This window comes from Saccostrea cucullata, unplaced genomic scaffold (assembly GCF_032062105.1).
Source record: "Saccostrea cucullata isolate Sc308-1 unplaced genomic scaffold, CSIRO_AGI_Scuc_v1 ctg2645, whole genome shotgun sequence".
Taxonomy (NCBI): Eukaryota; Metazoa; Mollusca; class Bivalvia; order Ostreida; family Ostreidae; genus Saccostrea; species Saccostrea cuccullata.
Genome location: NW_026935736.1, coordinates 16,428 through 40,616, shown reverse-complemented (window position 1 = coordinate 40,616; position 24,189 = coordinate 16,428). Strand labels below are relative to the sequence as shown.

Below are 24,189 nucleotides of genomic sequence, written 5' to 3'. Positions count from 1 at the left end.
AATTTACTATATACAACAAGAAATGTGACCTAGGAGTAGCCATTTTAATTATATAAGCATAGTCTGACCAATTTTTTTTAATAACGTTTGAAAAATTTAACTTTATTATGTTCTTTTTTTGTTTCAATATGAAATAATAGTTTTATACTCTACAGAAAAATAGCTTATGGTATGATCAAAACGGGAAACCTGAATAAGCAAACAAAAGTAAATAGATGTTATAAATAGTCAAAATTGTGATATAAATCAGATCTCTGTCATCGCAAAGAAAAAAACAAATTTGCCGTCTGTTGTCCCAGTTGCCTGTAAAAGGATGTGTTATAGCAAGAGTCGATATAAAATGCGCAGGATCCACTGTATTTAAGTTACTTAGTCACGTGTTCTATGAGTAATGTTAGCAACCTCTATCTATCTCTCGATACTACTCGCCCTCAAATTTTGAGTACTCTGAGTAGTTAACAACGAATTGAATTTTATTTAAGCATTATCCTACAAATTAAAATCAGAACCAACTTTGCAATGTATTTTATGTTTTAAACGCATTTTGGAGCTTCGGGAAATCTTTTAAAATCATTGCTGCATAAATACTAGACAATTACAGATTGTGATGGTGATAATATAAGCACAGCCATTTTTATATGGAAGTTCTCTCGGCTATACTGTAAACCAACTTTTATTCGCGACGACTTTATTTCGCGATTTAACTAGTTCGCAACGATTAATTTTCGCGATAAAGCCTATTTAGGTTCTCTTGTTAATATAGACACATAGACTTTAAGGAACGGTTCGCGGCGAGAAATATTCGCAATGACGAGGCTCTCGCAAACTTCGCGAAAATTTTTCGCACGCGCATAAAAGTTGGTTTACAGTATATTTACATATTTTTGCTCTGATATCATGTGACTCCGTAGGTCATGTGAATTTCATTTTCAATACTTTATTTTGAAGTGTTTCACATAAATCGTTTCTGTGCCGCCTTTTAACACATTTCAAAGTTTTTGTCAAATGAATATTTTCATCGTATTCTTGTGTGCCTGAAGTCATAGTTTTACTTAGCTTCCAAATATTTTCACGAGAACTTCAACTGACCTATTCATCTGAAATTGTTTTCCGCATAATTATTATCGTAAATATCTGTATTAAACAAAGTCATCGGACAATTTTTTTTCAAGCAAATTTCAGTAAGAGAGCCGAGTCCTCTTACAGATTTGCACAAAAGATGTCATTAATCCTCATCAGTCGCCTACGCAAGACTGTTTACACACACATAATCAATTATACATCAAATCACGGGTATAAAACAGTGTACATTTCAAAAATAAAGTTTTCGAGACACTTGAACACGCACAATCTCGATTAAAAGTTATTATTTAGTATTATAAAATAACCAGACATAAAAATCTGAAAATACAATTACATAAGAGATATGATGTGAATTTTGCAATAGCTTCAGTTGTTTTGAATGCAATTTGAAATAAAGCGTACTGGTTACGACAGTCTCTGCGTCATTACAGCTCGTTTGCAGTGATTTGTGTGAAGTCAGTGAAGATTATTAAACCATATTTACTTGACGTGTACTATATTTGGCGGAAATTGATAAAAAAAAGTTTGCGTAGATTTGATTTTGCTCAATTCTTAATGTTCTTTTTATGAGCATAAATGCAAGACAATTAGCGTTGTACTTGATTTCGTGGAAGTTTCTTCCCGCTAAAAGTGCTAAAACAAATACACAGACAAAGGTAAAACGTTTACAGTAATAAAGGAATCCCCGCGAACTGAAATGATTACACAGCAGTATCTGTAGCAAAATCTTTGTATCTGGCGCGTGCGAAAAACTGACGTATTAGAAAGGATGGGCCGCGATAACAACGGTATATCCGTGCATTACTTTAAAGTGAAGGAATAAAAACGAAATAATCGTTTGACATAAAATTTCTCAAATTAAAACCGCTTTCAAACTACCCTTGTATGACGATTATTGCAGTAGAGCCAATATTGAATCATTTTCAGATCCTTAAACTAAAAGAGAGAAGTAAAATCTGGTGGCGGCAGAAAAAAAATCCTGTGCCAGCTTGGTTAGATATATTCTCAAAAGGAGGCTTAATTAAAATTCAATCATCACAAATATGAACTGAATTAAATGGGAGATGAAAAATGCTTCAAAATACTTTTGAAAACAATGTTTTCTTATTCTTTTCTAATTCTTACCTTTTACACCGAACATACTCTCACATAACTGAATATATCCCTGTCTGGACAATAAATATTTCTTTAAATCACATGACGCATTTAAAGAGTGAGAATCTGTTTTCTTTTTTTTCAGATCCTGACTAGCGGCTAATGCTAAGCGATTTTAAGCATTATTTAATGCGGTTTTTCTCATATCCTAAGAGACATTAGACACGTTCTGATTTTCTCCTAATGCGATTAAAATTAATTCTATAAAACGTATCAAAATGGGAAAAAATGAAAATACTTTAAAAAGGTGAAAATAACTAATATTGGTGTATTTAAGTTCTTTTTATCTGATTAAAGTGGGTACCTGTAAAGTGCGAAACGAAATAGTCTTAGAAACGAAACGAAACAAAACGAACTGAAACGAAACGAAATCTGCCGAAACGAAACGAAATCTACCGAAACGAAACGAAACCTACCGTAACGAAACGAAACGAAATCAAAACGAAACTTGTCGAAACGAAACGAAACTTTGGTGGCATATTTCTGCCCCTTGTGTGCAAGTTATTTTTCTATCAAATATGTCGACATGCAAGATAGATATGTTGACATGCAACATAGCTACGTCAACATGCAACATAAATATGTTGACATGCAAGAATATTGCAATGAAATAAAAATTATTAAACAATCTTCAAAAATCTCAAATATTGCCCACATGTGATATCCAACATACTAAATGATATTTATTTATGTTAACATGCAAGATAACTATGTTGACATGTAATTTAGATATGTTAACATGCAACTTATTTATGTTGACATGCAACTTATTTATGTCGACATGCAATTTATTTATTTTGACATGCAACTTATTTATGTCGACATGCAAATTGGTTATGTTGACATGCAAGATAAATATGTTGACATGCAACTTATAATAAGTTGCATGTTGACATAAATATGTCGCATGTTGACATAAATAAGTTGCATGTCAACATATTTATCTTGCATGTCAACATAACTAAGTTGCATGTCAACATAACTAAGCTGCATGTCAACATAAATAAGTTGCATTTCGACATAAATAAGTTGCATGTCAACATAAATAAGTTGCATTTCGACATAAATAAGTTGCATGTCGACAAAAATAAGTTACATGTCAACATAAATAAGTTGCATGTCAACATATTTATCTTGCACGCTAACATAAATAAGAAGCATCTAGCATGTTGGATGTCACATGTGGGCGATATTTGAGATTTTTTATAATATTTATTTGATTGCAATTTTCTTGCATGTCAACATATTTATGTTGCATGTTGAAATAACTATCTTGCATGTCAACATATTTATCTTGCATGTCGACATATTTGATAGAAAAATAACTTGCACACAAGGGGCAGAAATATGCCACCATACGAAACAAAACTTTCAGAATGTTTTTCAAATCAAGCTATATACATGTAGTTATATACGGTATAATGACGAGATTGTGTAACTGCATATGGTCTATTTTTACGTTATATGAAATTTACATAGTTCAAGCACCACAGGCAATTGTTTCTCTTCAAGCTCATACAAAGGCGTCGGAAGGAAATTGAAAGTGTGGGGGGGGGGGGGCTTAACCAAAAAAAAAAGGTCAACCCCAATTTTCAGTGCCTATATAATAATATATGTCTTTGCAAAAAAAGTGGGGGGGGGGTTCCCCCACCCCCACCCCACCCCCACCCCCGCTTCCGACGCCTTTATCATATTTTGTTAATATCTTACTGAATAATTTACCCACTTAAAAATGACATTCTTCGCTTCGAGAGACTTTTTTCTTGTCAGTTAAATCGTTTTAGACGTCTCTGATCGAGCCTCTTTATTGCAAACCACTCCTTTCTTCCTCGAAAATTACCTCGATAAAAATAGGACCGTATGTATGTAGAAAGGATACACAAGAAGTTACATGTATAATTGAACGATAAATCACACACCTCGGAATGGAATACTAAATAATCTAAGTCTCTTGTTTATCCTATGTTTTAAGGCATTCGCAATACAACAGTGCAGTGACTTTATTTCGACCCGTACATAATCGAGCCTTTACATGTAACACATCAATTTTGATAGATATGTTGTATCTAGATAAATAAGGACTGAAAATAAGAGTAAGATATAAAAATTAGAAAATACTGCACACATTGAAATTATACATGCATAGTACGCTCGTGCATATTTGCAGCTGGCAAACGTAAATACATCATTAGACTGAGAAGGGAGCATAATTTGTCGGTAATTAAATTTTATATTAACAAGTGCTTGAACTATATAAATTTTATTTGAAGTTAAAAAAAAATCCACATGCAGTTACACATATATAATTATATAAATGTACCTTGATTTGAAGAAAAAAACATTTTGATAGTTTTGTTTCGTTTAGTTTCGGCAGGTTTCGTTTTGATTTCGTTTCGTTTCGTCTTGACTTCGTTTCGTTTCGTTAGATTTCGTTTCGTTTCGGCAGATTTCGTTTCGCACTTTACAGGTACCCGATCGTTTAGATACACTGTAATGCTACAGCATCCTTAACTGCATAATGATGGCATATTTTTTGTCCCCCGCTTTCGCGAAAGCGAGGGAACATTAAATCTCATTAAATCTGTCCGTCTGTCAGTCTGCAGTCCATCACAAAAACTTTAACCTTGCCTATAACTTTTCATTGAGAGGAGCTATGGCTTTCATATTTCACATGTTTATTCCTTGTGACAAGACCTTTCCTTGGGTACCACCAAATTTGACCTTTCGACCTTGACCTTGGATTTTGACCCACCTTAAAAGCTTAAAAACCAACGACTTTTCAACTTTATACACAACCATTATCCACGATAAATTAAAGTGCAGGCTCTTTGATATCATTGACAGCTGTTTTTTAAATACAAATAGAACTCGTACTCTGAAGTTGACATCAAAAAAATGCTTGCGTTTCTGATTCACAACATCTATGTGGTTTTTGGAGACCAGATCTTCCAACAATCTTTTGGAATCCCCATGGATACCAATTGCGCTCCGTTATTAGCAAACCTATTTTTGTATTCATTTGAAGCAGAATTTGTGCAAAATCTTAGGCGTGAAAAGAAGAAACAGTTGCTGTGGCCCTCAGCTCATCATCGACGACGTATTGTCAATTAACAATGGTGATTTCCATTCCTATGTCGATACGATATCCTGGTGAATTTGAAGTAAAAGATACAACAAACTCAATGTACTTTTAAGTATTACTAATAGCACAATTTCTTTCTGTGCTGAAAAAATTATTTTGATAGCTATTAATTGTTTTATAAGTTTGTTTGTCTTCGATGGAGCTATTAATTATAAAACACTATGCAGTTTATAGTTCACACCTCAGTATCTGCAGTCAGGGATGTCCCAATCAATTAGCTGCGATAAACACAGTTACACTTAATACCCCCACTCTTTGAAAATACACTGAGTCTCATTGACAAAACAAGAAAATTTTGAATAAAAACATGGAAAGCAAATTTAAAACAAACAAACATGATAAGCATTTTCCTCTTACTTTTCCATTAGGTCCTAGCTAGTACAATGTAGGTTATATTTCAAATAATTTGTATTTATATACAAGCATTCTATTTTTGCTGTATATTATTTTGTTAGAAGACAATCTTTATCAACATCTGAAATATGAAAAAGACTAAACAAGTGTGACTATAGTGCAGATTTTATTGTAAGAATTGTTCAAGTTATGATTATAAACATTAGGAAATCAACACATATCACTGGATTGTTTGTATTTTATATTTATGAGTGACTCACTGGAAATGATTCTACAAAATAACATTCATGTATAAAGTATATGTATTTTGTATAAAGTAATTGAAAGTAATCGACAAAGTAATTATAACAGGAAATCTGTGAGCCAACACTCACTAGTAATACCCCTGCTCTGATGTAAATGAACACTATCATATTAATATACACAAGTTCAATTACAGACAGACCCACAGAAAAATATGAAGTTGACATCAGATTCATATCAAAACTTCTCCCACCATAGGACATGCCTCAACAAACAGTGTACTAAAATTTCAAGCATCTGCGATGAACAGTTAATGAGAAAACTGCGACGAAAATTTGTTATGCATGAAACAGACGGATGCACAGACAAACAAGAAATTGATATCGGATTTTACCAAAAATATATCCCATCGTATGGATGCCTTAAGGAAGATTGTGTTAAAATTTCAAGCATCTGCGATGAGTAGTTGCTGAGAAAACTGCAATGAAGATTTGTTATATATGAAACGGAGAGACGCACAGACAAACAAGAAGTTGACATCGGATTTGAACAAAAATGTATCTTAATGTATGGCATGCCTCATTGTGTTAAAATTTCAAGCATCTGCGACAAAATTTTGTTACGGACAGACACACAGACGGACACACAAGGGTAAAGCAGTATATCCACCTCTCCTTCGGAGCGGGGGTATAATTACATGGGAAATTTTAGCTGTAATCGATTGAATTACGATAACAAATAATCGAAAATATCTTCGATTACAGATTACTGTCGATTACTTGAAAAAAATTAATCATTACAATCGATTACAATTACCCCATGCCTGCCCCCACTTTCAATTTGCTTCCGAAGCCAATGTGTAACTTGCAATCAAATGTAAATATCTTCAAATGAATTGAAGATAATAAAATTCAATTGAACCTATCTCTAATTTAATTGAAGATATATGCAGGCGTAATTCCATTGAAGATGTATTTTAGTTAAGCTATGTGTGTGAAAGTAAAAATATATTTGACAAAAAAAAGTTTAAGACGTTAAATATCAGGAGCCAACGTCGTTAAATCAGTCTGACACTTATGGCAGATATTTTTTTTTTTAATTGACAAATAGTAATCTACCTTAGAGAGTTTCTGCCCTCTACATGCAAGATAAATTATGTAAACATGCAACATATAAATTTATGTCAACATACAAGTTAATTACGTTGACATGCAAGTTACCAATCTGATAAGAAAATATACTTTAAATATAGTTAAATTTACTTACTAACAAGATGCAAGATTATTATGTTGACACAATATGTAAAAACACGTCAATTTTTGGTCCAACTTTTAATATTTCCCAAACAACCCGCTCGTTTTTTTTTCAAAATCAGATGGACTTAATTTTATAGGTGGAAGAATGCCCTAAGATTCGAATACATCTGTTTTCCGATAAATTAAATGACCAATAAACATTTATTTTACATTCTATTTTTGCAAAACTCTCTAAGGTAGATTACTATTTGTCAATTTAAAAAAAAATATATATATCTGCCATAAGTGTCAGACTGATTTAACGACGTTGGCTCCTGATATTTAACGTCTTAAACTTTTTTTGTCAAGTATATTTTTACTTTCACACACATAGCTTAACTAAAAGCCAAATAAAAAAAATTGTGGTCAATATGCTTCTTTTGGCGCTGCAGTGCATTACATTGGACCTTTTTGTGATAAAATCTGTGTCTTAATTTCCCTCCAATAATGTTATCCAAATAAAGCATGGAACAAAATAAACTATAAGTCTATTTAAACAAGAGACCCATGGGCCACATCGCTCACCTGAGTGACTTTGATGATGCAGTTCTTTACCAGATTTCCCCTCCTCTTATATCTAATTGTGGCCCCCTAACCCCCCTCCCCCACCCCTGCGCCAACCCCGTCTTGATTTTAACAATTTATTACTGGTTCTTGAGAAGAAGATTTTTAAAGATTTTTCCTATATATTTCTATGTAAAACTAGGATTCCCTATTGTGGCCTTGCCCTACCGACGGGGGTCATGATTTTAACAATTTAAAATTGACACTATCCCAGGTTGCTTCCACATAAGTTTCAGCTATCCTGGCCCAATGGTTCTTGAGAAGAAGATTTTTAATGACCCAACCCTATTTTTGTCTTTTCTTGATTATCTCCCCTTAGAAGGGGACTTGGCCCTTATTTTAACAATTTAAACCCCCCATCACCCAAGGATGCATTGTACCAAGTTTGGTTAAAATTGGCCCAGTGCTTCTTGAGAAGAAGTTGAAAATGTGAAAAGTTTACAGACGGACGGATGGACGGAAGACGAGCAAAATGTGATCAGAAAAGCTCACTTTACGATTGTGACTAAGAAAAAATTTCAAATTGCTTCGCGTAATCAATTACTGAGTATTTGACTTTTCTGCACTCACAAAATGTGATTTTTTTCTGACACTGAAAATTCAATAAGCAAGAAAATTATTTTAAAGTCTTATATTTTTGCAGAATTTAAGCAGAGATGTCAATGTTATCTTAAATATTAAAAAAAAAAAAAAAAAAAAAAAAAAAAAACAACATCAAATTGGGAGTATATGTCTGATGTAAAGGAGACGGGTGAACATGACGCAAGATAAGCCCATGGCGTAACAAACATGAAGGTGAAAAATCAGATCTCAATTATATCAAAATTTTCCTTAAGATTTCATCTAATATGTATTAAAGTATACTTTATGTAAAATCTCTACAACTTGCACAAATCTAATGAAAATTGAAGTTATTTGCCTATGACACACACCAAATAGGACAAACGAGTCATTTTTCCACGCTATAACACTATTTTTCGATATGGGCGGTCTACTCTCTTTTTTTTTTTTAAGTTAATCCTCAAAGTTCACATACAAACATACATATTTTGGTTTCAAAAATTATGGAGCAAAGACCCACTATACCTTAAAAATATAATTTTATGACATAACTTTCCTATCATTTCGAGAAATACTTGGTCCACTAATTCAATGGTCATATCACAAACATGATTTAATGCGATATATTTACATTTCCAATGTCTTTGTCCGAGATAAAATTACCAATTGTAAATGTAATTTATTTCCTCATGAATGTTTTGGCGCGGTTCCAAAAAAAAAAACCACGTGCAGGGCGGGACAACACCTAGAGAGAAGCAGGCTTGGAGCCCGTGGATTGGCGGAATCCAAGCATGTAAATATAAGGAATAACTGTCTTTTTTCTTGGAATTCGAATTCATGAAGATGATCAATGGATTGGCTTGTGTGATAATTTTATGCATAAACGCCTTCGGCGTTTATGCAAATTATCACACAAGCCAATCCATTGATCACTTCATGAACACCTAATTTAAATGTTAAAAATAATTTTAGACCGTAATACAATAATTAATTTCATGTTTTTTGTCCTTACGGTTTCCAAATATAGAGAATTTACACTTACATGCCCTTGATTGAACATTATGTATGTATGGGAGGTGGAGCAAACATCGTAAGAATGGATCTAAAATTAGACTGGATGAATAACAATGACATGTATTAAAAATACGAGATCTTGCTATTTGTTCTGCATGGCACAAGTACATTATTAAATAATTACAAAAGTTTAAAACGTATGAGCCCAACCATGTATGTAAAGAATATTTTAAATCGATGGCTGACTATTTAACGTGTTCGAGTGCAGTGTTCTGGATATCACAAAACATGCTATCAATAAGTCACGTGACGGAATTTATTATTCACAAAATTACCTTAGGAAAGATATCACGTGGTGAATTATATTATTCAACGTGTCAGTGTCACAGCCCTTGGTAACAACAGAGAAAGTGAGTGGAAGAAGAAGCTTTTTAATCATGAGCGCATGTTTGTCTATTAATCTCCTTTTAACACAACGTACATTACTTATCCAAATATACAACTACTGTTAAAAGGAGAACAATAGACAAACATGCGCTGACTATATGTATAAAGTCAGTAAAAAAGTGGGCGTCCTCATTATCGTATGGAGATTGAAGAAATTGTGTTGATCACACTCAAAGAAAACAGATTCGTACATCGTAAATGCATACTTTTATTTATTGCAATTAAGTAAAAGTTGTAGATTAGATGTTGATCATTTCTGCAATTAAAAGAAAAAATGTCCGTTTTGAAAGTTTATATTGACGCAAATTTCGCATTTCCTTAAGTGCAGTCATCCTTTCACTGGAAAAATGGGAATCTAAAATTAACAGCACTGTATATAGTTTAAAAGGATAAATTTGACAATTTCTTTCTCCAAAAAAAAAGACATTCCGCTATAAAATATAGTTCCCGGCCTAATCCTATTTGATGGAATTTAATTGCGGTTTTTGCAATTGATATAGTTTAATTTGCATGGTTATGGTGGCATATTTCTGCCCCCTACATGCAAGATAAATTTTGTGGACATGCAACATATTTTTGTCAACATGCAGTCATGCAACAAATATTTATGTCAACATGCAAGTTAATTATGTTGACATGCAAGTTACCAATCTGATAAGAAAATATATTTTAAATATAAATTTACTTACTAATGCCCACATCTGACATTGTAGATGCAAGATAATTAATGTAGACATGCGACTGTCAACATGCGACTTATCTGCGACTTATGTCAACTTGCGGGTTAATTATGTAGACATGCAACTTATTATGTTAATATGCAAGATAATTATAACGACATGCGACTTATTTATGTCAACACGCGAGTTTCATTTTTTACAAACAAGATATTTATGTCAACATGCAAGATAATAAGTTGCATATCAACATACATATCTTGCATGTTGACATAATTATCCTGCATAGCCAAAAATCTAGGTTGAAAAGTGCCGAAATTCCAGGAAAAAATAAGGGTATTGGAATTTCCTTGTAATATGCAAATCTACACGTTGTGTCCAAAATATTGTAACGTGTAAACCTACTGGGTTCTACAAGGGACAAGGGTTCTTTAATGATAATATAAATGTTTTTCCTCTTACTCTATCTGAGTTATTATTGATTGGAACTATGTACAATTAATTTCAATGGTAGGCCGTGGTTCCTGAGCAAGGTAACCTGCACTGTGTTCCTGGAACAGCCAGAGTTCCTATTGTTAAGTGAAGTACCAGGTTCTTTCACCCTTATGCAGAATTACTTCGCCCTAGTATCTCACCACAATTCCTCTAGACTGATCTCTTTCCACTACTGCGCTTCTAACCTTTGCTATATTATTTCTCAAGTGACTTTATTACCTGAGATTTTATTCTTCAGCTATCTTCTGCTTTCTTCCACTGATTCTGTTAGAAAGATGCCTGGCAGCTGCCAGCGTCTCATTTATATACCTTTGGACCATTCTACCTACTCAGAGGGGTGATAAGCATATTGGAAGAGTCCATTTCAATATCCCCTCTGACTCGACTATAGTAGGCATGGCCAAATACGCTACCCATTACAATATGTGCAAAGTGACCAAATTCTGAGCAGCGGTTTATAAGGAGTTGCGCTGACAAAAATATGACTGACGGACTGACTGACTGACTGATGGGTCAAAACTCAAAAGCATTATACCTCCCACAACTTGTTGCGTGGGGTATAATAAAAGTGCTTTTCAGAAGTAGTGTAATTAATTAAGTCATATGATTAAACTTAACAATGCAAATATACATTCAATTTGTATGTTAATGAAGGAGGGAAAATTTTGAATTAAAATCATATGTACAAATAGATATGTGAAGGTAGCTACTAGTAACTGGCTACTAGTAGCTGGCTACGACAAGTGGTAAAGTTAGCTACTAGTAGCTGGCTACGAGAAGTAAGTAAATTTGGCTACTAGTAACTGGCTACTAGTAGCTGGCTACGAGAAGTATGTAAAGTTGGCTACTAGTAACTGGCTACTAGTAGCTGGCTACGACAAGCATGTAAAGTTGGCTACTAGTAACTGGCTACTAGTAAATGACTTGAACCTTATAAAAATAACCGTCTAGTACCTTTTGTGTAAAATTATGCAAACTTGGGATACAAATATTGATATTCTTGAAGTAGCTGGAATTTTACACCGCTGATATCCACTGATAGTGTTGAAAAAAAACAATCTCTGAGCTTTTCAACATAATATGGCACTGAAGTTACCAAGATATCGGTAGTAATAAACTCAGCTACTAGTACCTTTTGCATAGAATTATGCTATTTGGGAGACAAATGTTGATATTTTTTAAAGTAGCTGGTTTGTTACCTCGCTGATATCAACTGATATTGCTGATAAAAATAATCTCTAAGATATTCCACATGATCTGGCAGTAAAGTTACCAAGATATCGGTAGTAATGAACTCAGCTACTAGTAGCTTTTGTTCTAAATTAAGCTATTTTTGGAGACAAATGTTGATATTTTTGAAGTAGCTGGTTTGTTACCTCGCTGATATCAACTGATATTGCTGATAAACCTAATGTCTGGGATATTCAACATGATCTGGCAGTAAAGTTACCAAGATATCGTTAGTAATGAACTCAGCTACTGGTACCTTGTGTGTAAAATTATGCTATTTTTGGAATACAAATCTTCATATTCTTGAGGTAGCTGGATTTTCAATTCGCTGAAATCAACTGATGTTGCTGATAAAAATAATCTCTAAGATATTCCACATGATCTGGCAGTAAAGTTACCAAGATATCGTTAGTAATGAACTCAGCTACTGATACCTTTTGTTTCAAATTATGCTATTTTTGGAGACAAATGTTGATATATTTAAAGTAGCTTGTTTGTTACCTTGCTGATATCAACTGATATTGCTGAAGAAAATAATCTCTAAGATATTCCACATGATCTGGCAGTAAAGTTACCAAGATATCGTTAGTAATGAACTCCGCTACTGTTACCTTTTGTTTCAAATTATGCTATTTTTGGAGACAAATGTTGATATATTTAAAGTAGCTTGTTTGTTACCTTGCTGATATCAACTGATATTGCTGAAGAAAATAATCTCTAAGATATTCCACATGATCTGGCAGTAAAGTTACCAAGATATCGTTAGTAATGAACTCCGCTACTGGTACCTTTTGTTTCAAATTATGCTATTTTTGGAGACAAATGTTGATATATTTGAACTAGCTGGTTTTTTTTTACTTCGCTGATATTAACTGATATTGCTGATAAAAATAATCTCTAAGATATTTCACATGATCATGCAGTAAAGTTACCAAGATATCGTTAGTAATGAACTCAGCTACTCGTACCTTTTGTTTCAAATTATGCTATTTTTGGAGACAAATGTTGATATTTTTGAAGTAGCTGGTTTGTTACCTCGCTGATAGCAACTGATATTGCTGAAGAAAATAATCTCTAAGATATTCCACATGATCTGGCAGTAAAGTTACCAAGATATCGTGAGTAATGAACTCAGTTACTGGTACCTTTTGTTTAGAATTATGCTATTTTTGGAGACAAATGTTGATATTTTTAAAGTAGCTGGTTTGTTACCTCGCTGATATCAACTGATATTGTTGAAGAAAATAATCTCTAAGATATTCCACATGATCTGGCAGTAAAGTTACCAAGATATCGGTACTAATGAACTCAGCTACTGGTACCTTTTGTTTCAAATTATGCTATTTTTGGAGACAAATGTTGATATTTTTTAAGTAGCTGGTTTTTTATGTCGCTGATATAAACTGATATTGCTGATTAAAATCAATCTCTGTGATATTCCACATGATATCAGCGATGTAGAAATCCACCCACTTCAAGAGTATCAACATTTATCTCCAAAAATAGCATAGTTTTAAACAAAAGGTTCCAGTAGCTGAGTTTATTACTAATTATCTCTTGGTAAATTTTGTGCCAGCTGATGTGGAAAATATTTGAGATTTTTTTATCAGCAATATCAGTTGATATCAGCGAGGTAAAAACCGACTACTTCAAAAATATCAACATTTGTCTACAAAAATAGCATAATTTTAAATAAAAGGTACTTGTTGCTGATACAAATGTTGATATTATACAAGTGGCTGGATTTTTACACTGCTGATATCCACTGATATTGTTAAAAAGGCCCATGGGCCACAAATCACACCGGATCACTGTGAACAGGAAAAAGTAGTAAGTAGAATATACGGTTTGAGCTTTATTGTGCCCTAAAAATTTAATGTTCTGAAAAAGTTATGAAATTGGCCTTAACAATAGTTGAGAAGATGAATATGATAAATCATAAAAGCACATGACATAAAAGAGGGTTTTTCTGGAAATATGACGTCATTAATTTGATACATTTCTAAGATGAATGCAGAAAAGCCCCACTATGACTCATTTCTGTGCTAATTTTCCTTTAGAAAATAGTGAGTGCCACCGTCGCCCGCTTTAATTTTTGGATATATAATGTAAATTGCGATGAAAAATCACATATTTTAAAATCTTTCTAAGCGACGGTGGTAGGGTATGTTTTCTGAAAGAAAATTCCACTGAAAATTGATGTCTTCTGCAACTTTTTAAGAAAATTCCGGAAAATGTTAAACGGAAAACGGACAATTAGCATTTAGGAGGTCATACGAGAAAAATGGTTTGTGTATTTTTACTGCAGGGAATTCCTATGATTCAGAAAAAATGACTCTTTTTACATATCACTTTCCTATTTTAGAAAAAATATAGGGTTTAATTTGTATTGAAACTGTACCTTATTCTTGGTTTAATATTGAAAAGTTTAAATGCAAAAGTAGTCCCATGATCAATCATGCATTTGCTATTCTTAAGAAGATGATTTTCAAAGAATTTTCCTATATATTTCTATGTTAAACTTTGGTCGGTCATTTTGGCCCCACCCTACCCCCGGGGCTCATCATTTGAACAAACTTGAATCTACACTGCCTGAGGATGCTTCCATATAAATATGATGGATTATGGCATTGTCATTCATAAGAAGAAGGTTTAAAAGAATTTTCCTATATATTTCTATGCAAAACTTTGGTCGGCCATTTTTGCCCCGCACTACCTCGGAGTCATGATTTGAACAAACTTGAATCTACACTATCTTAGGATGCTTCCATATAAATATGATGAATTATGGCTTTGTCATTCTTGAGAAGATTTTTAAAGAAATTTCCTATATATTTCTATGTAAAACTTTGGTCGGCCATTTTGGTCCCGCCCTACCCCCGGGGGTCATGATTTGAACAAACTTGAATGAACACTACCTGAGGATTTTTCGCCTTTAGTTTCATCTTTCCTGGCACAGTCGTTCTTGAGAAGATTTTTAAAACATGCCTACAAATTTTCATTAATTCCTTCGGCTCAGGTTAGCTAATAAAACAATCTCAGAGCTTTTCCATATGATCTGGCACTAAATTTACCACGATATCGTTAGTAATAAACTCAGCTTTAAGTACCTTTTGTTTAGAATTATGGTATTTTCGGAGACAACTCTTCATATTCTTGAAGTAGCTGGATTCTTACATCACTTATATCAACTGATATTGCAAATAAAAACAATCTCTGAGCTTTTCTACATAAATAAATATAAAAATCAGAAAAATCTTTCAACTTTTGTGACAGAACGCTGCGGAAGGGGTCACGTGACCGCCATTATCGCGTGATTCTCACATGCTCAGAACGGTGGTTGATGTGCATTAAAATCGGAGAGGATTAATTTAAAATATAGTCAACATTGAAACCAAATATTGTTTTTTCTATGGAAGTTATTCAATTAGTTCGCGAACTTTTTGATCACCCTTCGTACTTCGGAAAAAAAATACAAGCAGCGATTTTATGCAGCGTCCTAGGTCAAGGATTTTTTTATTTGACGTCATACTTTCGGGTATTTCCGATTTTTCACAATCTCCACTGACCAATGCAGAGTTGTCACTCGTTCCTCTCTCAGACTGCATGAGCTGATGGAAGAGAATGGATTTTTCGGAGACTTCTTCAAGGCCCTAGCTGGAGTCCGGGGTGAAGCCCCCGGAAGCTGACAATTTTTTACAAACAAGAGATGTTTTTCCTTGTACATGTATTTGTATCCAGAAATTGAATAATTTTAAACAAAAGGTACTAGTAGCTGAGTTGATTGCTAACGATATCTTAGTAACATCAGCACCAAATCATGTTGAAAAGAACAGAGATCGTTTTTATCAACAATATTAGTGGATATCAACGGTGTAAAAATCCAGCTATTTCAAGAGTATCAACATTTGTCTCCAAAAATAGCATAATTTGAAACAAAGGCTACCAGTAGCTGAGATCATTACTAAAGATATCTTAGTAACTTCACTGCCAGATCATGTGGAATATCTTAGAGATTATTTTTATCAGCAATATCAGTTGCTATCAGCGAGATAACAAACCAGCTACTTCAAAAATATCAACATTTGTCTCCAAAAATAGCATAATTCTAAACAAAAGGTACCAGTAGCTGAGTTCATTACTTTCGATATCTTGGTAACTTTACTGCCTGATCATGTGGAATATCTTAGAGATTATTTTGATCAACAATATCAGTTGATTTCAGCAATTTGAAAATCCAGCTACCTCAAGAATATGAAGATTTGTATCCCAAAAATGGCATAATTCTAAACAAAAGGTACCAGTAGCTGATTTCATTACTAACGATATCTTGGTAACTTTACTGCCAGATCATGTGGAATATCTTAGAGATTATTTTTATCAGAATATCAGTTGATATCAATACAAACCAGCTTCTTCAAAAATTTCAACATTTGTTGATATCAGGTACCAGTAGCTGAGTTCATTACAAACCTTTAGCTTCTTAGAGATTATTTTCAAAAAATATTGATATCAACATTCTTCAAAAATATCTTTGTCAAAAATAGCATAATTCTAAACAAAAGGTACATAATTCTTTACTTAATATCAAAAGGTGGAATATCTTAGAGATTATTTTCATGAGCAATATCAGTTGATATCAGCGAGGTAACAAACCAGCTTCTTTAAAAATATCAACATTTGTTCAAAATCACTAACAAAAGATATTTTTACTAACGGTAACTTTACTGCATGATCATGTGGAATATCTTAGAGATTATTTTGATCAGCAATATCAGTTGCTATCAGCGAGGTAACAAACCAGCTACTTTAAAAATATCAGCATTTGTCTCCCAAATAGCATAATTTGAGATAAAAGGTACTAGTAGCTGAGTTTATTACTACCGATATCTTGGTAACTTCAGTGCCATATTATGTTGAAAAGCTCAGAGATTGTTTTTTTCAACACTATCAGTGGATATCAGCGGTGTAAAATTCCAGCTACTTCAAGAATATCAACATTTGTATCCCAAGTTTGCATGATTTTACACAAAAGACACTAGACGGTTATTCTTATAAGGTTCAAGTCATTTACTAGTAGCCAGTTACTAGTAGCCAACTTTACATACTTCTCGTAGCCAGCTACTAGTAGCCAGTTACTAGTAGCCAAATTTACTTACTTCTCATAGCCAGCTACTAGTAGCTAACTTTACCACTTGTCGTAGCCAGTTACTAGTAGCTAACTTTACATATCTTGTACAAATATCATAATTTTAACAAGATATTTCTGTTTAATTTCTGTTTAATTAAAGCAAGCCTAATAATGTATGTATTGATAATGTATGTAAAAGTAGTTCCCATTTCGTTTCCACTATGCCATTACAAGGTGTCAATGTGTGCTTTCAGTACACTGCAGGGGGTTGAATTTTCAAGATTTCCAAAGGATGTCATTAAGAAAATGAAATAAATATAATATGTAACAAGAAAAGAATGTCAACCTTTTTTGTATGAGATTTTTTCCTCAACTCGCTCCATCTTTCTATCCATTCAACAAGGCTTGAGGATAGACAATACACCACTAGTACATGTACTGTACTTGGATAAAAATATTTACCAACTGAATTGACAACGGATATTTTTTCTCGTTATTTTCGGATCATAAGAAGGAGGTCTGCGCACACAGCGCGTGTGACCGGTCAGCAGGGGATGCTCACTCCTCCATGACACCTGATCTCACCTCTGATGTTTCAGAGGTCCGTGTTTGCTCTGGTCTTATTTTGTATTGTCTAATGGATGGACTTTTGAGCTTGAATACTGTTCGTATTCCATATTTCATTTCACCAAACCACCAGAGATCCTATTGAGGTCTACAGTGTACCACAGGAGTCTGGCGTTTTTATCGTTAAAAAAAAAAAAAAAAAATTCCGGAAAAAAATTTCCTACCCTTACCTAAAAAAAAACTTTACTTAAGTGTAGGAAATTTTTTTACGATAAAAACTTGAGACTCCTGTGAGTGTACACATTTATTTGCTGTCTTTGTTTTCATTGGAACGATTCTACAATAGGAAGAAGCTTGTTTGGTTTATATTGTTTCTTCTATATTTAGAAAAATTACAAAATCACAAAACAAGAAACCAACTTAAACAATGGACATTAACTACAATGTAACGCATTCATTTTTCTTTTTTTTTAATTGATAATGCAATATAAACAATAAAATAAAAATTTTACAAAACGATCATTCTTTATAACATAACCAACAGATTACAAGAAAAACAGGAAATTAAACAAGATTTAGCAAAACAATAAAAATAAGTCAGAACAAAATAAATTTATATCTTGTTATTATTAAGGGAAACGTTTGAAACAAAACACAAAGACTAAGTAAAGATTATGTTATAAAGCAAATGTATCATTTTATGTTGGATACATACAATCTGGTGAAACGAATGCTCAAGTTATTCATAAACCTGCGTTCTGATCGGAGAGATATGTAAATGTGCCGCGTGCTGTTCAGGAGTCTTTACAACTGAGTTCTGATGTTCAGGAGTCTCGTTCGGTTTTATCTTTGCAATAGTTGATGGGTGTGGCAATTCTTCTACGCTGACATCCACTAAATGTAACACCTCTTTAATAATAGGATTGATGTGCTGAACTGGAATTTTTCTTCTTCTTAATTCATGCAAGAGTTGCATTAACCTGGGATCATACGGATTGCCTCTAGAGTCCGGGTGTCTGAAACTTATTGTTTTTCGAGTTTCGTTCTCCTGTACCATGTCTAGCAAAGTTGCGTCTAAATTCATTATTTCTTTTTTAAGGTTATCCACCTCCGATTTGATTGTGTTGCATTGGGTACCAATGGTAGAAACATTTTTCTTCCGCTTGTCTTTGGAGTTCTCAGACAAAAATAATTTTGTACGTAGACCGATGGCTGTGGTCTGTAATCTTTGAATGGTGCGTTGATTTCTTTTAAGTTTCTGATTTAGCACTTTTACATTGATAGCCTTAAGCCTGTTTTTTAATTTTTCATTCTCTTTTTGCAGTTTCACACAACTTAGACAAGGACCATGGCATTCAACCTTCTGACTTTTATTTTTTTGTTGCGGTTTGTCCACTTCATTTCCTTTTTGTTTCCGAGAGGGCAAAATAAATTCTAACTTTAATTTTTCATTATACTTGTCCTTATTTGTTAATTTACTCAGTCTTTTAAGTTCAATTAAAGTTCGTTTTGCTTTGGAATATAAGCTCATAGGAGTTACAGCCTCCTTTTCTATTTGAAGTATTTTGCAAATTTCTTCATGCAATGCCAACACATTACCTTGTACCTTTTTGAAAATATGCATAAGGTCAGAATTACAAATAGTGGTGGGGAGTTTTGCAGAATAAGAATGTTCTTCCATATCTGAATGCTATCAACTTGTATTCTTCAGTTTAGTGAAAATTAATTCTTATATATACTATGGGAAATTTACACAAAAGCATATGACAGTTACTTAGTGAAGAAACACAATATATTCCTTCAATAAAAAAAATTGCGCTCACAATACAAAATCACTATTAAGAATTATGAAAAGGAGTAGTCCTTTTTTCTTGTAGATACTGTACAATAACTGTATGAATTCCCATAATATTCTTTCCTACAAAAGAAATGCATTCACAATTCATTAAATTTATTATTAAACATGAAGTATATCTATTTCATTAAATTAATCATTTTTTCTGGCATTATGATAATATTTATTTATAATTGAAAGGGTGTGTGTGAATACAAATAACAATGTAAAACAATTTCACATACCCTTTTCTCTGTTTTCTGGTCTTACAAATTATTGTATAAATTACTTGCCATATACACTGAAACAGAAATAAAGTAAACTACTAAAAGCTGGAGACAATCTACATTAACATTAAATTGTAAAAACAAGAAAATTCAATGAATAGCAGTCTTCCACATTCAGTGTCTTAGGGTTTGGAATGCTGCAAATATTGGCATCTTGTTACTCTTTTTTGTGTTCTGTCTTAGCTAACCAACATACAAAAATATACATTTCATTTTTTAAAAAAATTATTTAATTTGTAGGACAAAATTTGAGTCATTTTCCTTGCCAAAATGTCAAGTATTATCTCCGTTATGTATGAAAGCATAAAGCTACCAGAAGTCTCTGTCGGGACTGTAGCTCTACTGGTATGTACTTATAACAAAGGAAGAGAAAAGAAGCCATTTCCATCAGACCCAAAACTGTAGGAGGAGTAATGTTTTAAAGGAATTTCACAGAAATTTCTATTTTTAGTAACCATGGCAACATCTTTCATCGAAATCAAAAACCAATGCAATAAATTATGTATCACAGTGTACTAAGTCTACATTTGTTCCAAGTTATATTGAAATCAGTCCAAAACTGTAGAAGGAGTAGCATTTTAAAGGAATTTTAAAGAAATTTCTATTTTTAGTAACCATGGTAACACTGTGCATCGAAATCAAAAACCGATGCACTAAATTATGTATCTTGGTGTAGTCTACTTGTGTGCACAGTGATATTGAAACCACACTAAAATTGTAGGAGGTGTAGCATTTTGAAAAATTGTTTACAGACAAATGGACAGCTAGACAGACAGACAGCTGGACAAACGGATGGACACCTTACTATCGCATAAGCTCTTCTGGTCTCTGGTCCAGCACAATACCCTGATAGGTGTATATAGCTTGATATTACAAATACCTTGATCAAGGTATTTTATGTAGCATTATAAAAGTACAAACAAAAATTTAAAAAAACTAGAAATATGTCCATAGGACATGAACGCCCCGCCTAGGATATATTAGTAACGCAACATGAAAATTTGTATGTGTATAAAATTTGATCAGTTTGGTTCAGGTAGGGCTTACAGTTACTTGAGAATAAAAATATAGGTCAGATCCAGTATCTGAAGCAAGTCTGGTAGTGTCCATCCCTAGATGCATCATCCATGCAAGTTTGGTTCAGGTAGGGCTTATAGTTACTTGGGAGTGAAAATATAGGTCAGATCCAGCATCCAAAGCAAGTCTGGTAGTGTCCATCCCTAGATGCATCTTCCATGCAAGTTTGGTTCAGGCAGGGCTTATAGTCACTTGGGAATGAAAATATAGGTCGGATCCAGCATCCGAAGTAAGTCTGGTAGTGTCCATCCCTAGATGCATCATCCATGCAAGTTTGGTTCAGGCAGGGCTTAAAGTCACTTGGGAATGAAAATATAGGTCAGATCCAGCATCCGAAGCAAGTCTGGTAGTGTCCATCCCTAGATGCATCATCCATGCAAGTTTGGTTCAGGTAGGGCTTATAGTTACTTGAGAATGAAAATATAGGTCAGATCCATATCCCCATCCCTAGATGCATCATCCATGCAAGTTTGGTTCAGGTAGGGCTTATAGTTACTTGGGAATAAAAATATAGGTCATATCCAGCATCCGAAACAAGTCTGGTAGTGTCCATCCCTAGATGCATCATCCATGCAAGTTTGGTTCAGGTAGGGCTTATAGTTACTTGGGAGTGAAAATATAGGTCAGATCCAGCATCCGAAGCAAGTCTGGTAGTGTCCATCCCTAGATGCATCATCCATGCAAGTTTGGTTCAGGTAGGGCTTATAGTTACTTGGGAGTGAAAATATAGGTCAGATCCAGCATCCAAAGCAAGTCTGGTAGTGTCCATCCCTAGATGCATCTTCCATGCAAGTTTGGTTCAGGCAGGGCTTAAAGTCACTTGGGAATGAAAATATAGGTCAGATCCAGCATCCGAAGCAAGTCTGGTAGTGTCCATCCCTAGATGCATCATCCATGCAAGTTTGGTTCAGGTAGGGCTTATAGTTACTTGAGAATGAAAATATAGGTCAGATCCAGTATCCGAAGCAGGTCTGGTAGAGTCCATCCCTAGATGCATCATCCATGCAAGTTTGGTTCAGGTAGGGCTTATAGTTACTTGGGAATAAAAATATAGGTCACATCCAGCATCCGAAGCAAGTCTGGTAGTGTCCATCCCTAGATGCATCATCCATGCAAGTTTGGTTCAGGTAGGGCTTATAGTTACTTGGGAATGAAAATATAGGTCAGATCCAGCACCCGAAGCAAGTCTGGTAGAGTCCATCCCTAGATGCATCATCCATGCAAGTTTGGTCCAAGTTGGGCTTATAGTTCCTTAGGAATGGACCTGCTCCAAAATCTTTAATCTGGTCACTTATCTGGAAAATGTAGGTCAGATCCAGCATCCGAAGCAAGTCTGTTAGTGTTCATCCCTAGATGCATCATCCGTGCAAGTTTGTACAGGTTGGGACCAATCGCCCAAATGGGATATAATAGTCCGTTTGGGATATAATATCCCAAATGGGCTATAAATTTACAGTGCAAAAATTGAAAAATTTTATTTTGGGTATAAATATCATAAATCCGCATCAGGACACTTAAAAAGGAATAAGTCGTAAGTTCCTTAACTTCTTGGGGATCAATCTAACAAATGGTAGGGTTGCAGAAAAACTTGCTTACCAAAAGTTATTCCTTTTTAAGTGTTTTGATGCGGATTTATGATATTTATTACCAAAATAAAAATATTCAATTTTTGCACTGTAAATTTATAGCCCATTAGGGATATTATATCCCAAACGGACTATTATATCCCATTTGGGCGATTGGTCCCAACCTGTTGTATCCACATGTGAAGTTTGATAACACTATCTTGAATGGTATGTTTAAAACTGAGCTAAACACTAATTTAAGAAAAGTGACGTCAAGGTCAAAGGAAAGGTCAAGGTCAAAAAATGTTGATGCAGTTGCATAGCTCTCATCAATATCTATCAGCATAAGAAGTTTGATGAAAATATCTTGGATAGTTTCTTTGAAACTTAGCTTTGAACAGAGCTAAACGCAAAGTGTGACGGAAGGACGGAAGACGGACATGACAAACACTATATGCCCCGGCCATATTCATGGCGGGGCATAAAAAAAAGAAATACTGAAAGTCGAGTTCTGAATTGTTGTCAGTAAATTCACCCATGCATGTAAAGTATTCAAACACAAAGAAATCAGTAATAAAAACATGTCTTGTAAGATGTTCTTTTATACCTGTATACTATCTTTTTGATATCCGAGTACTTTTCATGCACGAGTGGACACACTGACCACAACTCATAATTCACAACTCAAAATAATTTGAAATTATTTTTATTTTTTAAGAATTGTTTTTGTATTTTCATTACATAAAATACCTTGATCAAGGCATTTGTAATACCTTGATAGAGCTATATATATAGCTATCTATATATTGAAATTGTGCTGCTGGACCTGATAGTGATATACTAAACACGATATGCTTAAAAAACACGTGCAGTTGATTAAATCTGAGTTTAAAAACTTTCCATAAACAAGGAAATTTTATTTACCTGGACAATGTCACACACTAGGGGACACTACAACTGGAATCCTTGTTACAAATGTTTGGCTACTCTCGACTCGACTGTCTCCTGCAAAACGTGACAACAAATCACAACTTCCGCTAGACCTAATTTAGAGTTATCGTTCTTTTCTCACCTGACGAGTTGAGCGTACGTTTTATCATTCTGCTAATGAGTTTGAACTTTCACTCTTGTTTCGTTACATTTATTATATTATGCAAGTGGATTATGTTTTCATAACATTAACTCTGTATTCTACCTGGATTTATCTGAGTTTTGATAAAAAGTAAGAATTAATTACATCAAGATTTTGAAACAATAAATGAATCATATTATTCAGTAAAATATAAAATAAAAAATGTAATGTTAGGTACCATCCAATCCTGAGAATAATTATATTTAAAATACGTTAAATTGTCAGTTAAGGATGATTTTTAAAAAAATAATAATAATAGAAAGTCAGCATGTCCATCCCATTGCTGAGGAAATCATCTGATGATCTAAATAATAATTTATCTATATAAACTACATA

The 24,189-nt window shown here is 33.7% G+C and overlaps 1 protein-coding gene across 1 annotated transcript; it reads right to left on the bottom strand.

Annotated features, from left to right (window-relative positions):
* Positions 1 to 18,490: 18,490 nt before the first annotated feature.
* LOC134243646 (uncharacterized) lies at positions 18,491 to 23,734 on the bottom strand. The gene is made up of 3 exons (XM_062725886.1): positions 23,646 to 23,734; positions 20,038 to 20,093; positions 18,491 to 19,876 (listed from the first exon to the last, which is right to left on the bottom strand). Exon 3 carries the CDS (start codon positions 19,637 to 19,639, stop codon positions 18,698 to 18,700), a length of 942 nt encoding a protein of 313 aa, XP_062581870.1. The 5' UTR covers positions 19,640 to 19,876; positions 20,038 to 20,093; positions 23,646 to 23,734; the 3' UTR covers positions 18,491 to 18,697.
* Positions 23,735 to 24,189: the final 455 nt, after the last annotated feature.

What these genes read in the sequence shown, in the direction of transcription:
- LOC134243646 (XM_062725886.1), bottom strand. Translation starts at nt 19,639, where the DNA reads ATGGAAGAACATTCTTATTCTGCAAAACTCCCCACCACTATTTGTAAT.